This window comes from Erinaceus europaeus, chromosome 7, assembly GCF_950295315.1.
Source record: "Erinaceus europaeus chromosome 7, mEriEur2.1, whole genome shotgun sequence".
Classification (NCBI taxonomy): domain Eukaryota; kingdom Metazoa; phylum Chordata; class Mammalia; order Eulipotyphla; family Erinaceidae; genus Erinaceus; species Erinaceus europaeus.
In genome coordinates, this window is record NC_080168.1 from 48,109,789 (window position 1) to 48,130,071 (window position 20,283).

General features: G+C 38.6%; 1 protein-coding gene across 1 annotated transcript; it reads right to left on the bottom strand.

Annotated features, from left to right (window-relative positions):
• Positions 1–10,649: 10,649 nt before the first annotated feature.
• Positions 10,650–19,332, bottom strand: OLR1 (oxidized low density lipoprotein receptor 1). The gene is made up of 6 exons (XM_060194386.1): positions 19,176–19,332; positions 17,808–17,909; positions 15,321–15,566; positions 13,098–13,237; positions 12,041–12,156; positions 10,650–11,309 (listed from the first exon to the last, which is right to left on the bottom strand). The coding sequence occupies exons 1-6, from the start codon at positions 19,270–19,272 to the stop codon at positions 11,165–11,167; spliced, it is 846 nt and encodes a 281-aa protein (XP_060050369.1). The 5' UTR covers positions 19,273–19,332; the 3' UTR covers positions 10,650–11,164.
• Between the last annotated feature and the right edge of the window lie 951 nt (positions 19,333–20,283).

Consider the following 20,283-nt stretch of genomic DNA (forward strand, 5'->3'; position numbering starts at 1 on the left):
AAAATAGCAATTATCTGATATATTGCAGAATGGCAAGAGTGATAATTCCAAGAAAAATATCATTGTCCCCTTTCCTCCCATCAACAGTGAATTTTTAGTCTGTAGCATTCTATTTTTTGTTGCTGCATTTCCAAAACATCACTCATGTTTTAGATGAATATGCTGATTATATTTTCTTTTTTTTTTAATATTTATTTATTTATTCCCTTTTGCTGCCCTTGTTGTTTTATTGTTGTAGTTATTATTGTTGTTGTCGTTGTTGGATAGGACAGAGAGAAATGGAGAGAGGAGGGAAAGACAGAGAGGAGGAGAGAAAGACACCTGCAGACCTGCTTCACCGCCTGTGAAGCAACTCCCCTGTAGGTGGGGAGCCGGGGTTCGAACCGGGATCCTTATGCCGGTCCTTGTGCTTTGCGCCACCTGCGCTTAGCCCGCTGCACTACAACCCGACTCCCTATATTTTCTTTTTTTAGTGTCCCCATTCAAATAGCATCATCATTACTAGGAAGAGATAAATATTAGAAAGAGACATAACAAATGGGAACAGCTCTCTCTGGAGTTGTACAGGATAGCTAAAACATGAAAATGGATTCCCTGTTGTGTGTCATCTATGGCAAATTGGTATGATTTAACCAAAAAAATGGAGCAAAATCAGAACTGGGAAAATAGCAAAATAGTTACACAAACAACTTTCACAGCTTAGGCTCTGAGATCCCTGGTTAAATGTTCAACACCGTCATAAGCCACAGCTGATCAGTTCTCCAGTAACAAATCAATTAACTAAATTAATAAAATACTTTTAAAAATCAATGAATAGGGTGATGGTGCCCTCTGCTGCTGCATATAAGTTACAAGGTAAAGTCAGGAAGTTAAAACTGTTTTATTTATCTCTGAGTGAAATAAAAATGTTTCTACAGGTTGGCCCTACCTCAGAATAAAAAGGTGCTTTTTATTTTTCTTAAAGTCATCTTCGCTTCTTCATTAATCATGAATTATGACTATCAGGACATAAGATTCCTTCAGTCACTACCACATATGTTTATATATTATTTCTGTCATTATCAATCCCAAGAGAACAAGGACATTCTCTTGAGCATTATTAATTAATTCCCAGAATCTGGGGTGATATTTGTACATAATGAGTGAATTAATAAAATCATATACATTTCTTAATTTGTTTACTTCCTTCTCTATGCTTCCCTAAGTACTAGGAAAATCATCCTCATGTCTGTTCACTACTGGCTGTCCTGATAGCTGAGAGGTCTAAGAAGTTGCCAGAGAGAGTTGCTAGATGAATGAATAAATGAATGAATGAATGACCCAAAATAAATACAAAAAAAAAAAATCTCGACTCTACCTATTGAAATAACACGGAGAAAGCAAAATATCATGATATAATTATTTTGATTTTGAAGCAGCTGAAGGTTGATCAGATGTTTTTAAATTACATATTAGGCATTCTCCCTCATTTTTCAAATATAACACATAAGCTTACTAAGATGGGCTTAAGATTTTTGTAAGTTTCTCAATTTCAGTTTTATTAATGCTTGAGGTTGTAAAGAAATAAAAGACTTAGTACTACGTAAGTATATCTCAGGAAAGAACTTATCATTTATGAGGATTTTAAAGCAGATTCTTGCTGTTGGTTTTACAGGATGTTTAATTGAATTTCTTTTTTAATTTTTAATTATCTTTTATTTTTTATTATCAATATTTATTTATTTATTGGATAGAGACAGCTATAAATTGAGAGGGAAGGGGGTGATAGAGAGAGACAGAGAGACACCTATAACACTGCTTTACCACTCACAAAGTTTCCCCCTATTGGTGAGGATCAGGGGCTTGAACCCAGGTCCTGGGCACTGTAACATGTGCTCTCAACTAGGTGTACCACCACCCAGCCCCAATTAATTTCTGTTATTCATACTAGGGTCAAGTGGTGCACACCTGGTTGAGTGCATATGTTACAGTGAGCAGGGATCCAAGTTCAACATCTTGGGCCCCATCTGCAGGAGAAAATCTTCTCAAGTTTTGAAGGAGGGCTGCAGGTATATCCTTCTGTTTCTCTTTCTCTCTATCTCCACTTCCTTCTGGGGCTCTCTTTGTCTCTATTCAATACATTAAAGAATAAAATAATTTTTAAAAATCTGTAGATTATTCATATTGTGGCATGGGAGGTTGAGAAGTGGAAAGACTCAAACATAAGATCCTAAATTTGACTCCTGGTATAACAATGCCACAGTGACACTGTCATTCTCTCTCTCCCATTGATATATAAATATATAAAGTTATTCATATTTCTAGCAAGTTGCTTATCTTCTTTTAAAAATTTATCAATTTTTACCAGAGCACTATTCAGCTCTGGCTTAAGATGGTGAGGGGATTGAACCTGGGACTTTTGGAGCCTCAGGCATGAGAGTCTCTGCATAACCATTATGCCATCAACTCACACCCAAATTGCTTATTTTCTAAAAGTAAAATTTCAAGTTGTAAGTTATGCTCTTATTGGAGTAAAAGAATGAGTGAAGACCTGAGTATGTGACTGTTTACTGGAGTATAACATAGGCTATTAAGTTTCTATCTACTATAGTCAAGGACCAGTTTCATAATTTTCAAAGTAATTTAGTCTTGCTTACCATCCTGATATAATTCAAATGCTTAATGGTTCTACTTAAAATTCTTATTTTTTTTCCCCTGAGCCTGAAATCTGATATGCAGGTGGATCCAAGTTATTGTCTGGGGAGATGATGTCATGGCTGGAAAAAGGACCAGAAAGCTGGATCAGGGAAGAGAGTAGCTCCCAAATATGGGAAAGGTATATAAATATTGCTGACTGTAAACCCCATCAATTTAATGTGATTTGGGGCCCATATTCAGCTTAGGAGCCTATGTGACCTCTGCATCCCTGTAGATCTGAGCTCACAGTCTGTGGTCATGAGTAGGAACGTTCCAAGCTGCCCCAATAGCCCATCTTCCTCAGGTACAGCATAGAGTATGTGAAATACTATAAGGGAATATAGCACCTGAAATAATATTCTCTGGGCTGGGGAGACAGCATAGTGGTTATGCAAAAAGACTTTCATGCCTGAGGCTCTAAGTTCCTAGGTTCAATTCCCAGCACCACTATAAGCCAGAGCTAAGCAGTGTTTTCTTGCCTTTGTGCCTCTCTCCCCCCCTCTTTTTCTCTCCTTTCTCTCATTTGCTCTGTATTTCTCATAAAAAGTGAATAAAACATCTAAAAATAAATGAAAGTTTAAAAAAGAAATATTCTCTTTCAGTCCCTTACTGACTAGAATGTCCTGCTAAACCATATAACCAAAGAAGAGCTTTGCAAAAAAGAAACTCAAGATAGTAGAGCACTATGTAGTGAAAGGAATAAGTGTGAAGTCAGTAATTTAACAGTACACATTTCAAAAGATAGCAGTAACAACTAAAAGATTCTGAGTTTACAAACACAAACCTAAATTTAAAAGTCCCTTACATTTCTGCAGTGTTCTGTAAGAGCTTAAGAATCTATTATCAAAATCAGCAACACAAATGTCTTTAAGGTACTGACTGAATAAAACTTAGAGCTATGCAAAAAATATAAATTAATCAAACAAAAAGCCAGAGACACTTGTGGAATCTTTTGTTTTAAAATATTTATTTATTTTCCCTTTTGTTACCCTTGTTGGATAGGACAGAGAGAAATGGAGAGAGGAGGGTAAGACAGAGAGGGGGAGTGAAAGAGAAGCACCTGCAGACTTGCTTCACCGACTGTGAATAGCTCCCCTGCAGGTGGGGAGCCCGGGGTTTAAACCTGGATCCCCATGTCGTCCTTGCACTTTGCGCCATGTGCGCTTAACCCGCTGCGCTACTGCCGGACTCTCTAGAATCTTTTTTTTAAAAAAATTTTTGTATATTTATTTATTTATTTATTTCCCCTTTCTGTTGCCCTTAGTTTATTATTATTGTTGTAGTTATTATTGTTGTTGTTATTGATGTCGTCGTTGTTAGATAAGACAGAGAGAAACGGAGAGAGGAGGGGAAGACAGAGCGGGAGAGAAAGACACCTGCAGACCTGCTTCACCATATGCGAAGCAACTTCCTTGCAGGTGGGGAGCTGGGGGCTCCAACCGGGATCCTTAGTTAGTCCTTGAACTTCACGTCACGTGCGGTTAACCTGCTGCGCTATCACCCTACTCCCCACTTGTAGAATCTTACAAGGACAGGGCTAAAATAATTAATAGCGTAAATAGGTAGCTTTTCTTAACTATTGTTTCCGTCACTTTACTGGGGGTGGGGAGGTGGCAGCTAACGATTTGCAATACAGTTGTTGACACACACAGGCAAGACTTCTTATATCCCCATTATAGGTGTCTCCAGGGTGCTCTATCTCCAAGCTAGGTCTTTTTCCACCATCATGAATCAGCACCATGATTCCCCTCCACCTCATTCCTTTCCTATCCTTTCCCAGATCCCTTTGCTTTGGTGCAATTTCTTAACTCTTAATTAACCTTAGGCACTATGTGAAGTATTCATAAACATTATCTCATTAAATTCTCAGATATCGATAAGGTAACCTCTAGTGTTGTTCTTCCTGTCCTTCAGTTGTAGAAATAGAGGTATGAAGAGATGAAGTCACTTGTCATAGATAACAAAGATATCCACAGGCAAAAATTTAAACTCAGTCCAAATCCAAAATTTTGGTCTAAGCCACCATTTTTATTTTTCACTAAAAAAAAAAAAAAAAAAAAAAAAAGGCATGGGGGCGCAATGCACCGGGTAGTGGTGCATCTGGTTAAGTGCACACAGTACAGTGTGCAAGGTCTTGGGTTCAAGCCCTCGATCTCTACTTGTAGGGGGAAAGCTTAACAAGAAGTGAAGCAGGTCTGCAAATGACTCACTGACTGTCTCTTTCCATCCCTCGCTCTCTCTTCCCTCTTAATTTTTCTTATCAAATAAAATAAATAAAATTTTTTAAAAAAGAGGGGGGACTTACACAACACATTTTACACTAGTTGTCAGCAAACATTTTCTGCAAAAGACAAAAGAATAAATATTTTAGACTCTCTCACTTAATAGATGCTGATTAAATTAGTGATTTAATATTGATTTACAAAATTACAAGATAACAGGGGTATCATTCCACACTGTTCCCACCACTAGAATTCTGTGTCTTCATTCCCCCCATTGGAAATTGCAGTAATTCTTACAAGGTCATAGATATATCTATATCTATACTTGTATATCTATATATGTATATCTATCTATGTATCTATATATATGTATATATTTGCTGATTTTTTTTCTATGGTCCTGCCTTCTCTTCCTTTCTAAGTCACACCTACACCAATTACTACTTTCAAGTGTCCTTCCTTTTTTTCTCTTCTATATCTGGGTCCTGATGGAATTGGAGATCAGAACCTTCTTGTCACTTTCAATTAACATTTTTCCCCCTCTGGGAGTATGGACCAAAATTCTTTTTGGGGTGCAGAAGGTGGGAGTTCTGACTTCTCTAAGTGCTTCTCCACTGGATATGGGTGTTGGCAGGTCAATCCATACCTCCAGCCTGTTTCTATCTTTCCTTAGTGGGACACATTGGTCTGGAGAAGTAAAGTTCTGGGACACATTGGTGAAGTTGTCTGCTCAGGGATTTTAAGCACTTAAAAAATGTTAAAAAAAAAAAAATTGAAAAAACGACTACAGGAGCAGTAGAGTCATAATGTAGGCACCGAGTCCCAGGGATAATCCTGGAGGCAAATATATATATATATGTTATGCATATACACTATAAATATTTTACATTGCTATATAATATTAAACTTTCATTATTCTTGTCTTATGGTAAAAAAATGTTCAAATCAATCTCAGACTGCAGAACACATAAACAGGCTGCAAGCAAGAGTTGTAGCATAATCCTGACTTAATAACAATGATGGGGATGTTTGTGTGGTCAGTGTCAAGAAACAGCATATAAACTAAAACAGAGATCCCTGAGACAGATTAGATTAAGCAACTGCTTCTCAGTCTAAGACTTAGCAAGATTATGCACCAATATTTACAAGAATTTGAGACAGAAATAGTAAGAGTTATGGGCAGTGACTCATAGGCATTGTCAGCTTGTCTGAAGATGAGAGCTTTGTCATCAACTTTGAAATAGAAATGATACCAGACACAGTAGCAGAACATGCACTTTTGAACTAGAAATCCCGTCTCTCTAGAGTCCTTTAGTTCAGCATTCTGAGATGGGTAGTTGTACTAGAAAGAAAAGTTAAGTTTCTAGGTACAAAAATGTTCTCTTGATCAACAAGACAGCTCATCGGGGAGGGTGTCTGCTTTGTCATGTGAGTGACTTAGGTAGGAAGCAGGCTTCCATGGCTGCCAGTCCCTGTTCAGGCGCCATTTGCCGGTCCCTGTTCAGGGCACCATATGCTGGGCTGGGCTAGCTTCACGGGTAGTAGAGAGATGGTAGAGAGACGACCAGGGACTCATGGCTGAGCTGGGAAGCATTATCTCGTTTATTAATCAGATACATCGCCTTTTATGCATCTCTTCACTGGAAGTGGCAAGGGAAAGGAAAATGACTAGGAGAGGGGCAGAGCAAAAAAAGAGCATGAATAGAACATAGAAAGCTTCCATCTAACCAGTGGGGATTAAACCAATACCCTGCAGGCAGGGCGGGACCCAGGTAAAACAGTGATTATGTAAATAGACCACATCGTAAGTAATATAAGCGAACCTAATGTGATGATCAAAACAGGTCTTATAAGCAGAATTTAGAAGCATACCAACACATGGCACTAGGGAAAATTCTGTCACAATGTTCATGAGTTTGTTGGTTTTTATTCTCTCTATCTCTCGTCTTTGTTCTTTTTCTGAAAAAGTTGATGCAAAGTGATGAAGCTCCAGTGAAGAACAAACACAAGCAAAAAACAGCCAGACAAAATTTATAAAGCAGCATTTTCAAGACACTGGGCACCAAACTGCAAGGAACAGTGATCAGTAAGTGATAGAAAGCAAGTAATATGAGTTCTTTTTCTTTGTTTTAAATTTTTTATTTATAGAAAAGAAACATTAACAAAACCATAGGATAAGGGGGTACAACTTCGCACAATTTCCACCTCCAGACCTCTGTATCCCATCCCCTCCCCTGAGAGCTTTCTTTTTTTTTTTTTTTTTTGTGCTTGCCTATTTTTTAATTCGTATTCTTATTGGACAGAGACAGAGAGAAATGGAGAGCGGAGAGGGAGACAGAGAGACACCTGCAGCTCTGCTTCACCGCTCGTGAAGCTTCCCCCTCCTGAGAGCTTTCTTATTCTTTAACCCTCTGGAAGTATGGACCCAAGATCATTGTGGGATGCAGAAGGTTGAAGGTCTGCCTTCTGTAATTGCTTCCCTGCTGAATATGGGCATTGACAGGTCGATCCATACTCCCAGCCTGTCTCTCTCTTTCCCTAGTGGGGAAGGGCTCCGGGGAAGTGGAGCTCCAAGGCACATTGGTGGGTTTGTCTGTCCAGGGAAGTCTGGTCGGCATCATGCTAGCATTTGGAACCTGGTGGCTGAAAAGAGAGTTAACATACAAAGCCAAATAAATTGTTGAACAGTCATGGACCTAAAGGCTGGAATAGTGCAGATGAAGTGTTGGGGGGTCCTCCATTTTGTAGATAGCTAGTAGGCATATTTTAGTTATATTTCAAAGGGCCTGTAGCTATACTAGTGTTTTTTTTTTCCCCTGAGCCTGAAATCTGATATGCTCGTGGATGCAAGTTATTGTCTGGGGAGATGATGTCATGGCTGGAAAGGGATCAGAAAGCTGGACAAGGGAAGAGAGTAGCTCACTAATATGGAAAAGGGGTATAAATATTGTTGACTGTAAACCCATCGATTTGATGTGATCTGGGGCCCGTAATATGAGTTCTATGACTACCCTAGTCGTCTATGTTTGTTGAGTTTGCAAGACACATAGGGAAGGAGTTGAATAAACCCAACTGAGAATCAGGCAGGATAAAAGGCAGCAAGACTTCAGAGGAGCCTATTAGAGTGTTTAAAACTATAAGAGTGGGGTGAGTGTTGGAGAGATAGCTCACCTTATAAGGTGTCAGCCTTATTATACACTTAGGCCAGGTTCAAACCTCAGAACCACATGAGATTGCCACGGCTGTGGGGTAGCTTCAGTACTATGGCCTCTCTTTCTCTTCATAAAAATTAGCCTATATCAGTGAAATGGTGTATGCATGAGGCCCCAACAACACCAAACAATATAGTAATATGCTGGGAAATTGTGCAAACACAGTCACAGCCGCCATGTCCCCTCAGGGCATTGTCAATTCCCCACCATAGCTGGAGTGCTTTGTTTACTCCTCCCCCTTCCCATCCCTGCAAGAGCTATTATCCTATCCTGGAGTGCTCTGTTTACTCTTCCCCCTTCCCATTATCCTATCCCCAAGTGCCTTATTTTCTAGCCAATCATGTCCCAACTTTCTCCCATAAAAGCCCTTCTTCTTCCGCCCCTTGCTCTCTTGCCTGCTTTTCACCTCAGTGAACGGAAGGGTGCTGGGCATAGCAGGAGGTGGCCATTTTTGCTAGCTCCATATGGCCTGAACTGCTGTGTTCTCACCCAACTCTGAGGTGTCCTCGCAAACAAAGAATTGTGTTCCCTCTCCGCCCGGATCTCCTCTCTCTCCTCTGCATCACAGCCTGACAGTAATAAATAAAACATAAATAAATAAAAAATAAAAATAAAAATAAATAAATAAAATAAAAATAAAAATTTTTACAGAACTAAGAATACCAAATGTAAGTCCCAATGTGGTGAAATTGAATACTTGTACACTGCTGTCATGAATGCAGAATGGTACAACTTTGGAAAGGTTTGTCAGTTTCTAAGGTAACCCAACATATACCAACTGAATGAGCCAAACATTAGACTGCCAAGTATTTACCCCCAGAGAAAGAAATCATATGTTCCTACAAAGACTATCACAGTTTTATATCTAATATTCCCAAATGAAAACAACCTAAATGTCAACAGAGAAATGGATAAAAAAATATGGTATATTCATAAAAGGAAATAACATCCAACATTTTCAAAACATTGAAAATTGATGCTGGTAACAAGATGGATAAACTTCAAAATAAGTATGCTAAATAAAATAAGGTAGATTTAAAATTTTCTCTTTCTTTCTTTTCTTTCTTTCTTTCTTTCTTTCTTTCTTTCTTTCTTTCTTTCTTTCTTTCTTTCTTTCTTTCTTTTACCAGAGCACTGATCAGTTCTGTTTAATGGTGGTATGGGGGGATTGAACCTGGGACTTCAGAGTCACAGGCATGAGAAACTCTTTGCATAACCATTATACGATTTAGCCCTACCCTATTTGTTTATTTTTAGAGACAGAAACAAAGAGGTAGAGAAAGATTGATAGAGACCAAAGTGCCAAATCTTCCTTCAAGGTATTGGGGGCTAGGCTAAAACCTGGGTTACTAAAGTGGCAAAGCAAAGCATTATCCAAGTGAGCTTTTTTGCCAGCCTAGAAACTAGGTTTTTAAAAAGACTTACTAGATGATTCCATACACAAAACGTTACAAAGGGGGGTTGGGCGGTGGCGCAGTGGGTTAAGCACATGTGGTGCAAAGGGCAGGGACCGGCGTAAGGATCCCGGTTCGAGCCCCTGGCTCCCCACCTGCAGGGGAGTCGCTTCACAGGCGGTGAAGCAGGTCTGCAGGTGTCTGTCTTTCTCTCCCCCTCTCTGTCTTCCCCTCCTCTCTCCATTTCTCTCTGTCCTATCCAACAACGAACAACATCAACTGGCAATAATAATAACCACAATGAGGCTACAACAACAAGGGCAATAAGAAGGGGGAGGGGATGGCCTCTAGGAGTGGTGGATTCATGGTGCAGGCACCGAGCCCAGCAATAACCCTGGAAGGAAAAAGGGGAAAAAAAAAACATTACAAAGTACTAACTGAAAACAAGTTGGTGGTTGTATAGGAGGAAGTGTAGAGGAAGGTATGGTAAGATTTAGGGTGTAACATGTGATCACTCAGCCTGACTGTGTCAAGGCAACATATTGACAGAGGTGAAAGCATATTTAGTATGTACCTTATGTTCAGCATGTTCTATATGTCACTTGAATCTCAGTTAAGCTCTTAGTAAAAGAACAGAACTCTTGTCTCCCTAGGAATTGTGCAGCTTATTTTAAGTTGGTGTGATGAAATGGAAAGGCTACCTTTCAAATAGAACAACTTGAGAAGAGAAATTCGAAGAAAAAAAAAAAGTGAGTAGAAGTGCTGAAAACAGAAAGAATACTTTCAATTCTATATATTTCTATTCAGCAATCTCTCTATCTCTAACTTAGTTTGTCCTGAGTTTAAGTGTCTTCATTTTTGGTCCTTCCTGTCTCTCTCTCTCTTCCTTCCATTCTTCTCTTGAGGGTATTTTATTATTTCTTTTTTTTCCCCTGGGTCACCAACTCTATGTTTCTAAGAAACACCAATCCTGACGATTAAACCTACTAAGTTGCCCTTTTGTAGAGATGTCGAAATACTCAAATTCAGGACTGATAATGAGTTGTGAGTTCACAGAAAAAAAAAATTCTAATCATGTCCCAACTGTCCCAAATAGGAAAGATATTTATAGATATAAAATGTAAAGTCCAGAATACGGGGCCATATTTGATAAGAACAATAAGAGGTAGCATTTATTGTAGAGAACGTGAGTTTTTAGATTCCAGCATGGGCTTTCCCCTTTTCTACTTCTCGTGTATGCTGTTCTTGATGACTTCCCCCTTTTTGGCTTCTTCCTGCTGTTCGGAAAGTTCTCCATGCTCTATTTTTCTGTGCAGCTTTAGCAGGGTGAGGGGAAGATGGCTGAGTTCAGAGGGTTCCCAAACATTGAGTGCAGTAAAGTGTTCAAATAAAAAAGAGAGAGAAAAGGAATCAAAGATTGGTAGGGAGGCTTGGGCAAGGCATGTGAAAAAAAAAATACATGCACAAATAGAATCCCAATGTGTGATTTAGAGGTGTCAGGTCAGCTGAACCACAGTCTCTGATAATGCTTCCTGTAGTCAGCAGATAACAAACAGTTCTCCTGGCTCTCCAGGTTTTTTCCTCAATGAGGGGAGGTTAGTTTAAATGCCAGATGTGAATACAAAAGTTTTCTCCATCTTGTCTTCCAGAATCTTCAAGTTCATTGAACTCTCAATAAATTCGCCTTCTTCTGACATATATGGAATGCAGTTAAAATGCAGTTGTCAGCAAACACTTTCCCCCTCTGTATGTATGCACAGGTGCCTGAAAGGTGTGTTGGGGAAGCAGCTCCTTGGAGACTAAACCTGTGAGTGGAAGGGAGAGTTGAATGAAGATTAACTATGAACTGTGTTAAGATTTTAGGCTGCCTTCAAGTTTTAAATTGGGAAGAACTGTGGTCCGGGAGGTGGTGCAGTGGATAAAGCATTGGATTCTCAAGCATGAGGTCCTGAGTTCAATTCCCAGCAGCACATGTACCAGAGTGATATCTGGTTCTTTCTCTCTCCTCCTATCTTTCTCAGAAATAAATAAATAAAATATTTTAAAAAATGGGAAGAACTGTGGAAAGGATCACTCGGGGAAAAAAGTCTGAATGGGTAAATAGGCAAGTCCACTTGAGAGAAGTAGAGGAGACTTCCAGAATCATCCCAGGACCCCCCCTGGTGGGCAAGAAGAAGGATGGGGACTCAGTGATCTTACTCAAAGGCAGAACTTAAGAAACAAGGTCTGAAAGGAAAAATATAAAAGTAAAACTTGGGCTGGGTTTGGTGCATTGCATTAAAACAAAGGACTCTGGGAAAGGAACATGGAAAGAGGGTTGGATAGGAAGTCCTGGTTCATGATGGTAGAAAAGAACCCATGTTGGGCATGAGAATCAAGACACCTATCACAGGGAGATGAGAAATTGTACCCAATGTGTCAGTAATTGTACTGTAAATTATTAACCCCACAGTAAAGCAAATAAATAAATAAATACAGCACAGGGGAATTTGACAGTGACTTACTAGAAGGTTTAACAAAGAATTAGGAAACTTACACGTGGGTCTTCAAAGGAGAACCATCTTCCCACAGCCAGGAGTTCTTGGGCTTCTTCAGAGACAAACCCATCCAGAATGGGAAACTGGAATGGGCACTCGCTTGCCGCATGAATTCCTGTGGGAAATGATGGTTTTTGAGCTGAGGTTGGGGTCAGTGTGGTTTTAGATTAGATGTACTACATGAAGAGACCAAAAGAGATCACAAGCATCTCTTCCATAGAATTGCAGAAATGCTTATGGAATCTTAGAGATATTATTTAACCTACTCATCCAAGGCCATAGATTAGCCAGACTAGATTAGAAAATTTGTTTTCTAGAACAGGGCTTTGCTTAATGGATAAGCAAAGAGACTCTCATGCCCAAGGCTCCAAAGTCCCAGGTGCTCTGGTAAATAAAACAAAAACAAACAAACAAACAAAAAACACTGGGGGGGGGAAGAAAACTTGTATTCTCTCAAATACAGGCCTTCCACTGAGAACATACTCCTTGTGTTTTTTTTTTAAACAGTGCCTGAACATAGTTTATTTTTTTTAAAGGTTATATTTATTTATTTATGAGAAAGATAGGAGGAGAGAGAAAGAACCATACATCACTGTGGCACATGTGCTGCCGGGGATCAAACTCAGGACCTCACACTTGAGAGTCCAAAGCTTTATCACTGTGCCACCTCCCTGACCACTTCCTTGTGTTTTTATTGTTCGTTTTTTACCAGACCACTGCTTAACTCTGGTTTATGGTGGTGTAAAGGATTGAACCTGGGACTTTAGAGCCTCAGGCACAAGAGTCTCTTTGCATAACCACTATTCTATTTATCCCCACCCCTCTTTGTTGTTTCTTAGAAGACTATACTCCAGGTTAACCAACATTCAAAAAAAAAAAAAAGAAAAAAAAAAACATCAAAAAGAACTGGGGATACAGATCAGTACATTAGAACAGCAGGCTGGATGCCCAAGGGCTAAGGTTTGATCCTTGGTGCCACCATATGCTAGAGCTGAGCAGTTCTCTGGTTTATTTCTCCCATAAAAAAAGTAATGAATCTTTAAGAAATGAACTTACCAGGTCATCTGTGCTGTTAATTGTCAGCATCTGAGCATCTAAAGACAAGCAGTTCTCATGACTTTTTTCCCAGTTGGATGGAGCCGAAGAAAATAGGTAACAGCTTTCTGCATGCCAGAGCCAGTCTTGGGGACAAGGACCTAGCAAGTATACCATATGTAATCAGTGATTTGTGCCTGAATAAAAAGGTTACCACAGTTCGTAAATAAATCCCCCCCACAACTGTCACATACATGACATCTCAGCTCAAATATGCCTGGACTCAGCAAATACTTAAATAGCCTTGAAGTCTTTATTCTCCACTTTTGAAGAAAACAAAGCATTCTCATGTAATCCTCATATTAATATTATGAGATAGGCTTCACTTATTTTCCTTGCTTGACAGACTGAGAAAATAGAAATTTGCACTTGAAAAATTCGAATTTGACAGTGCAACTCTAAGATCTATGTGCTTTTCCACAGATAATCTCCAACTTGTATGTTGGAATTGAGAAAATATCTCTCGGCTCCCCACCAAGATGGTTTTAACATAGACCCTTAAGGCAAATCTTGAACCTGTCAGTTCTAACAAGCTATTTAGGTAATCTTTCTACACTCTGAAGGTTGAGAATTTTCACTATGGGAAGTCTCTAGAACTGTGAGAAGCCTGTATCTTTCTGGGTGGATGACTTCAAGCAAACCATGCAATAACTTCCGAGTTTCTCCCTTTTCATATGTACACTGGGGACCAGAGACTTGTCAATAAGAGGGAAAACAATAGTCTCAAACTTGAAAAAAAAAAAGGCATACTTTTTCCATATGCCATTTTATAACATGATTTTTTTAGGGATTTTTCTGGAAACTGTGTGGTGAAAAGCAGTGCTTTCTTTGGTATTTCTACTAATTGGCTTTTATCTAATATTTTCAAGGAATGGAATGTGGTGCCTGGTATATCAGGAAGCAAAAGACATTCCACTCAACATTTGTGATTAGTTTTCCACACCTGGATTTTCTGGGAGATGGCTCTGTATGGTCTGACATAGATTTAGATCCATTCCACTGATAAGAGCCAAATTGTTTCACAGCCCAGTTTATGAAATAAAACACTGGTTGGAATGTGGAAATATTAGCTTTTATAAACATTTCTGTTCCCTGGAGCCCTACCTCTCCAGAGCCCTACCTAACTAGGAAAAGATAGTAACAGGCTCGGGGTATGGATCGACCTGCCAACGCCCATGTCCAGCAGAGAAGCAATTAAGAAGACAGACCTTTTACTTTCTGCACCTCATAAAGAATTTTGGTCCATACTTTCAGCAGGGGAGAAGAAACGGGGGAAGATGACCAGAGGGCTTTGAACTCAGACTCTATCAGGACCCAAAGAGAGAAGAGGAAAAAAGGAAGGAATTTCAGAAGTAGTAGGTGTAGGTGTGACTCAGAAAGGAAGAGAAGACAGGACTATGGAAAGAGATGGGCAAATATATATAAACATAGACAGATAGTTATAGAAATAACAGTCAATCCATATCTGTGAATTTGGGAGAACTACTGTAGCTTCCAATAGACAGAATGGGGATATAGAACTTTGGTGGTAGGAATGGTGCGGAATTATACCCCTGTTAATTTATAATTTATAAATCAATAGAATTAAAATAAAAAACAATGAGTGAAATGTAAAAAAAACAAAATAAATAAACATTCCTGTTATTTATTGATTCCACACCAGCCCTGTTACATTGACGTTGATTTAGTTGATTATAGTATTCTTTATGAAATAGAGCTGAAGTACAGCTCACATAGATGTAAGGGCCCTACGGGCAAACAAGACCTTTTAGGAAAAGAAATCAATGATTGGGACCAGGGAGGTAGCTCAACATATTAGAGCACAGGATTTGCATGCCTAGGCCCTATGAGATAAATGATTACTATACATTGGAATGGGATAAAGATCTATGGCATAGGTAGAGTAGAAAGTTCTTCCATAAAAATATGAAAGTCAGAAGTTTAATCGGAAAAATCTTTTCTGGTGAAGAAAAGCTAAAAATTCACTCAAAAATGTGCATGATTAAATCAGACATCTCAAGAATTTGAGTGAAGAAGACAAAAACAGAGAATCCAACAGCAGGTAGACATAATGAAGGAATAGTGATACATATATCATCATCCAGTTCTTTGCCTAGAGATATTTCCAAAACAGAATGACTAACAAAAGTTTCTTGCTACTCTTTTATCCCTCTCTCCCATTACCTGAAAAGTTAACTGCTTTTTTCAGAGTTTCTTGGAGATTTAAGTTCTGAAGGTGAAGTTCCATCTGTTGTTTGGATTTTTCCTCTAGCTTTTGGGCAAGAGTTTCTATCATTGCCTTGAGTTCTCTTTGTGACTCTTGAGAAGTTTTTTCTGCTTGCTTCTGGGCTAGGATCTGCCCCTCCAATACATTTTCCTGGTGAGTTAGGTTTGCTTGCTGTTGTTTCAGGAGATCAGAGACCTGGGATACTAAGTCATAACTGAATTAAAACTCCATTTCCAGTTCCCAATATAAACCTCTCCTCTGGATTTTAAGGGACTCAAAGAAGTGTCTCTAGTAATCTCTTTTGACAATAAACAAACTGGTAAAAAATGATCAACAGGTTATGGTGTTAGAAGCTACTTTATATATTAATATCAGGCGATGTCACAGATATTAGTAGTTAAAAATACCAGAATTTTGCTTTATTTTGAGAGTTAAGTAAAAAGTAAAAGCAATCACAAAATCAGTAGTACATAAATGGCATAAACAAAATATAGACAATGTAAAATGGACCCAGTACAGATCTACTGAAGATAAGAGTCATCACTAACGATCTACCTTTTCACTTTATGCCCTCACCATCTCTCTTCCCTTCCAGACTTCCTAATTTTATATAAGAACTTTGACATTCACCCCCCTTTATTGAGACACTCTCCCACATATTTATTTTAAGTTACTGTGTCACAAGAGTCTCTAAACTGTTTTTTTTTTTCCCCACAGTACATACTAAGAAGGGTGGAGATGTAATGAAAGTTGTGAAATTGATGAGGAAATCAATGTAAGGATCAAATGTTTCAGTTCTGTGGTGCTTGAAGCAAAGTAGTTCTGGACAAAGCAGACCCTTTGGCCTGAAAGTTAGATATGACCCTCTTGGATATGATGAGAATCTTAGAAGAGCTTTCAGCCATCACCCAATCAAGTAAGGCCTTGAGTTTCTGTATATTAAAAAATGAATGGGTGTGACCAAAACAACTGAGAGGTGAATAGGATCTGGAAAAAAGAAGGCTGAGTTCTATTTAACTGAAATAATTCAGCTCTACAATCTAAATACACACACATGCAAGCTAGACAGGAGGTGGAGGCCATTTTCTTTCTTTCTCGACCACTTCTACCCTCCTTGTCATTTCTTTTCCTTTCAACATTCTATCTTTTCTAAATGGTTATATTTTGTATTTGAAATATATGAGTTATATATTTTTTTTGCTTGTTTATTTGCTTGTTTTATTTTTCCACAAGGATTATCACTAGAGCTCAATGCCTACATGACAAATCCACCACTCCTTGTGAGTAGTTTTGTTTTTCCTTTTCTTTCACTTTTTATTTGATAGAGACAGAGAGAAATAGAGAAAGGAGAAGTAAGAAGGAGAAGGTGAGTGCTTGCAGTACTGCCACACTGTTCATAAAGTTTCCCCACTGCAGGTGGACAACCCAGGGGTTGATCCTGGGTCCTCTTACAAGGTAATGTGTACACCTTACTGGAGCACCACTATCAATCCATAATTAATATTCTAAGGGTATAGTTTTATTCCTCTTGATGCTAAGTATTGCTACACTACACCCACAACCAGAGTACCACTATTCCACAACTGAAGGTCATTGGAGCCCTTTCACCTTTGGACTCTATTTTAATTTTATTTTTATTATTTTTAAAATATTTATTTATTTTTTCCTTTTGTTGTCTTTGTTCTTTTTCATTGTTGTTGTAGTTATTATTGTTGTTGTTATTGATTTCATCATTGTTAGAACAGAGAGAAATGGAGAGAGGAGGGGAAGACAAAGAGGGGGAGAGAAAGATAAGACATCTGCAGACCTGCTTCACCACCTGTGAAGTGATGCCCCTACAGACTGGGAGCAGGGTGGGGGGTGGTGCTTAACCCGCTGCACTACTGCTGGACTCCTTAACTCCTTATTTTTTTATTTTATATTTTATTTTATTTTACCAGAGGACTGTTTACCTCTGGTTTGTGGTGGTGCAAGGGATTGAACCTGGGGCTTTGGAGCCTCAGGCATAAGAGTCTCTGCATAACTATTATGCTATCTACTTCCACCCACCTTTTGATTCTTAACTTTAAATTAATTCTTAAGTTACCACAATAAATCTGACAAATTCAAAGAAGTTTTCTGAAGGTAGGGTTCTGGGGTGGTCATGACTAATAACATTAAATTATTTTCTTCATCATCATTCTAGGACTTAAATAGGTTTTTCAATTTTTGAAAAGAAAACTAAACAACAGGCCACTATTCATACATAATCTTTGTCCCATACTTCACCCAATCCTAGGGATGAGGACAATACACCCATTCGTCTTCTTCCTCACTCTACAAAAAGATTGGCTCTCGTGTATCTAAATCAAGGTTTACTGAGGTTGATATGAAACCAATTCATAAACCATGTCTGTAAATTCTCATGCCCTCCTCCTCCACTGTGTCCCTGTCTCAGCACTTACTTTGCAGAATCAGCATTGCAGTGGTTACCAGTAATCCCAGACAAAGGATCCCTAGAGTCACAGCAGCAGGGCACCACCACCAGGAAGAGAGACAGTGTAGACCTAGAGTAAGAAAAAGGAGAGAATCAGAAAACAAAAAAGCAGATGCAGGGCGTCATTGAGGCAACTCTTGGAATCCTGTGTGTATTTGGTACTTTATATTTCTTAAACCTCTACTCCTCCAATTGGCATAGCAAACAATTCATTATCCAATTTTGCAGATGAAAAATACGTTAAAACATTAACTATAATATTTCACCTAAGGTGACACAACTGATAACAATTCTAGATCCACATTTCCATATTGGATATTGATTATTTCTTCTCCTTATTATTGATTTAATAATGATTGACAAGACCATAGGCTAAGAGGGATACAATTTCACACAATTCCTACCACCAGAGAGTTCTTTATCTCATTCCCTCCAATTCTCAGTAACGATATGACTTGTAACATTACATCACAAGATGTCTTATGTGAATGTATATTTAATGTATCATTATCCAAATCAATCATGGATCAAATATATTCATTGAATTCTCATGTCAAAAGCATGCTATTAGATTCTATAGAGGATGTAAACAAAACAGGAGTTTCTTCCAGGAAAGAATATGGTTTATTGGTTCATTCAGTTGCACACTTACTAAATACTCCCAGGATATGTATAACAAAGTTTCAGAAATGCATATAAGACAGTTGTGTCTCTTGCAAATAATTGCTTAATCCTCCTCACCTCAAGGGGAAAGATCTGTGTAATCCTTTCAATCAACCTTTCCCTGTGGTTAGTATTCATAATATATGTAATAGACAATCATGTCTTCTGTTATTTTTTTAAAATGAGAGACCAGAGCATTGCTTGGCCATTTGCATTGTCAAAGGTTGAATAATGAGTGAATGAATAAAATATACTTTTGTTGTTGTACCTGAGCTTCACTAGTCAGGCTGAGTTTTTCAGATAGTGACACATTTAGAGAGAGGCCAAGACATCACAGCACTCTAACCTCCTATTCCTCTTACTAAAAGAAAAAGAAAAGAAAAAGAAAAATATGAAACCATAAAAAAAGATTTCTTAAAAAAATAGAATGTAGTCTATAGTAAACTCTCAGTAACAGTTGCCTTTAACTCCATCATTGGTCACACCAGGTCATTTAATTCACCACTATAGTCATCATCACCATCGCCACTGCCAACCTAATATATGACCTCCTTCAAACAAATGCTCTGACTTCTTTATTTTTCAATGCTCAGGTGTTTTAGCTTCTAATTTCCATATCCAGATAGAGTATAATTTTAAGTCAACCCTTTATATATTCTCCCACCCCTACTACCTTTAGCTTTCTCTTCATTTGGCTTCTGACCAAGCTGATCCTGCATAGTCTTGCACTTGAGGTCATCAAAAGTCATTTCCAAATTCATCCCAGGCATGGGAAAGTGAAGCAGTCAAGGCCGTCTACAAAGTGAAAATGCATGAGCTCCCGCTGAAGCGCTTAAATAGTTACTGCTATCTAATCTCGAATGACTCAACCCTTAGTAGGAGGAAGAAGAGGCTTTGCTTCATATTGGGAAGTTAGCTGACGCAAATTCTGGGTTTAAGTCTGTTGCAGGTGGGGAAAGTGGTGATTCTATTAAATGTTTCAGGATATTTCACTAAGTGATTTATGAAAAAGGAAAACTGTATTTTCCATGAGTATTAGAGGAGAGAGACTTGTATGAGCGTTTCAGAAAAAGAAACAAGTTCAAAAAAGATAAAAGATACTAAATCTGTGGAGGTGTGTCTATTTACATGAGGATATTTGAGTCCAATGTTTATTTTTCTTTTTTACTGTAAAAACACTCTCTCCAATGCCCTTCACCATTTACATTTCCTTTGTTTCTTCTTGTTTACCATAGCAACGCTCAGCTCTGGCTTATGGTGATGTGGGGGATTGAACCTGGGATTTTAAGCCTCAGACATGAGAGTGTCTGTACAGCCATTGTGCTATCTACCCCACCCCTTCACCCCTTTATCATGTTCACATTTTCCTTTGAACAGTTTTAATTAGCAATAGACAGGAATTTTTTTTTGGGGGGCAATCACATATGTCTTCCATCTTCAGCTGTGATATTTGGATTATTCTAGAATTTAACAAGAGGAACTATTTCATGCAATGGCATTATAAGATAGTTAAGAAGGGATGTCTTGGAGCCAGATGAAACTAGTTTAAGATCTTTCCTTTTTTTATTATTTATTTTTCCCTTTTGTTGCCCTTGTTGTTTTACTGTTGTTGTAGTTGTTGTTGTTGTTATTGGTGTCGTTGTTGGATAGGACAGAGAGAAATGGAGAGAGGAGGGGAAGACAGAGAGGGGGAGAGAAAGACAGACACCTGCAGACCTGCTTCACCGCCTGTGAAGCGACTCCCCTGCAGGTGGGGAGCCTAGGGGGGGGCTCAAACTGGG

Coding starts and splice junctions, on each gene's coding strand:
- OLR1 (XM_060194386.1), bottom strand. CDS start 19,272: ATGCCTGGGATGAATTTGGAAATGACTTTTGATGACCTCAAGTGCAAG. Junction 15,567..17,807: donor TGCAATGCTGATTCTGCAAA/GTAAGTGCTGAG, acceptor GTTATGACTTAG/TATCCCAGGTCTCTGATCTC. Junction 11,310..12,040: donor TCTCCTTTGAAGACCCACGT/GTAAGTTTCCTA, acceptor TTCCACTCACAG/GTTTAGTCTCCAAGGAGCTG.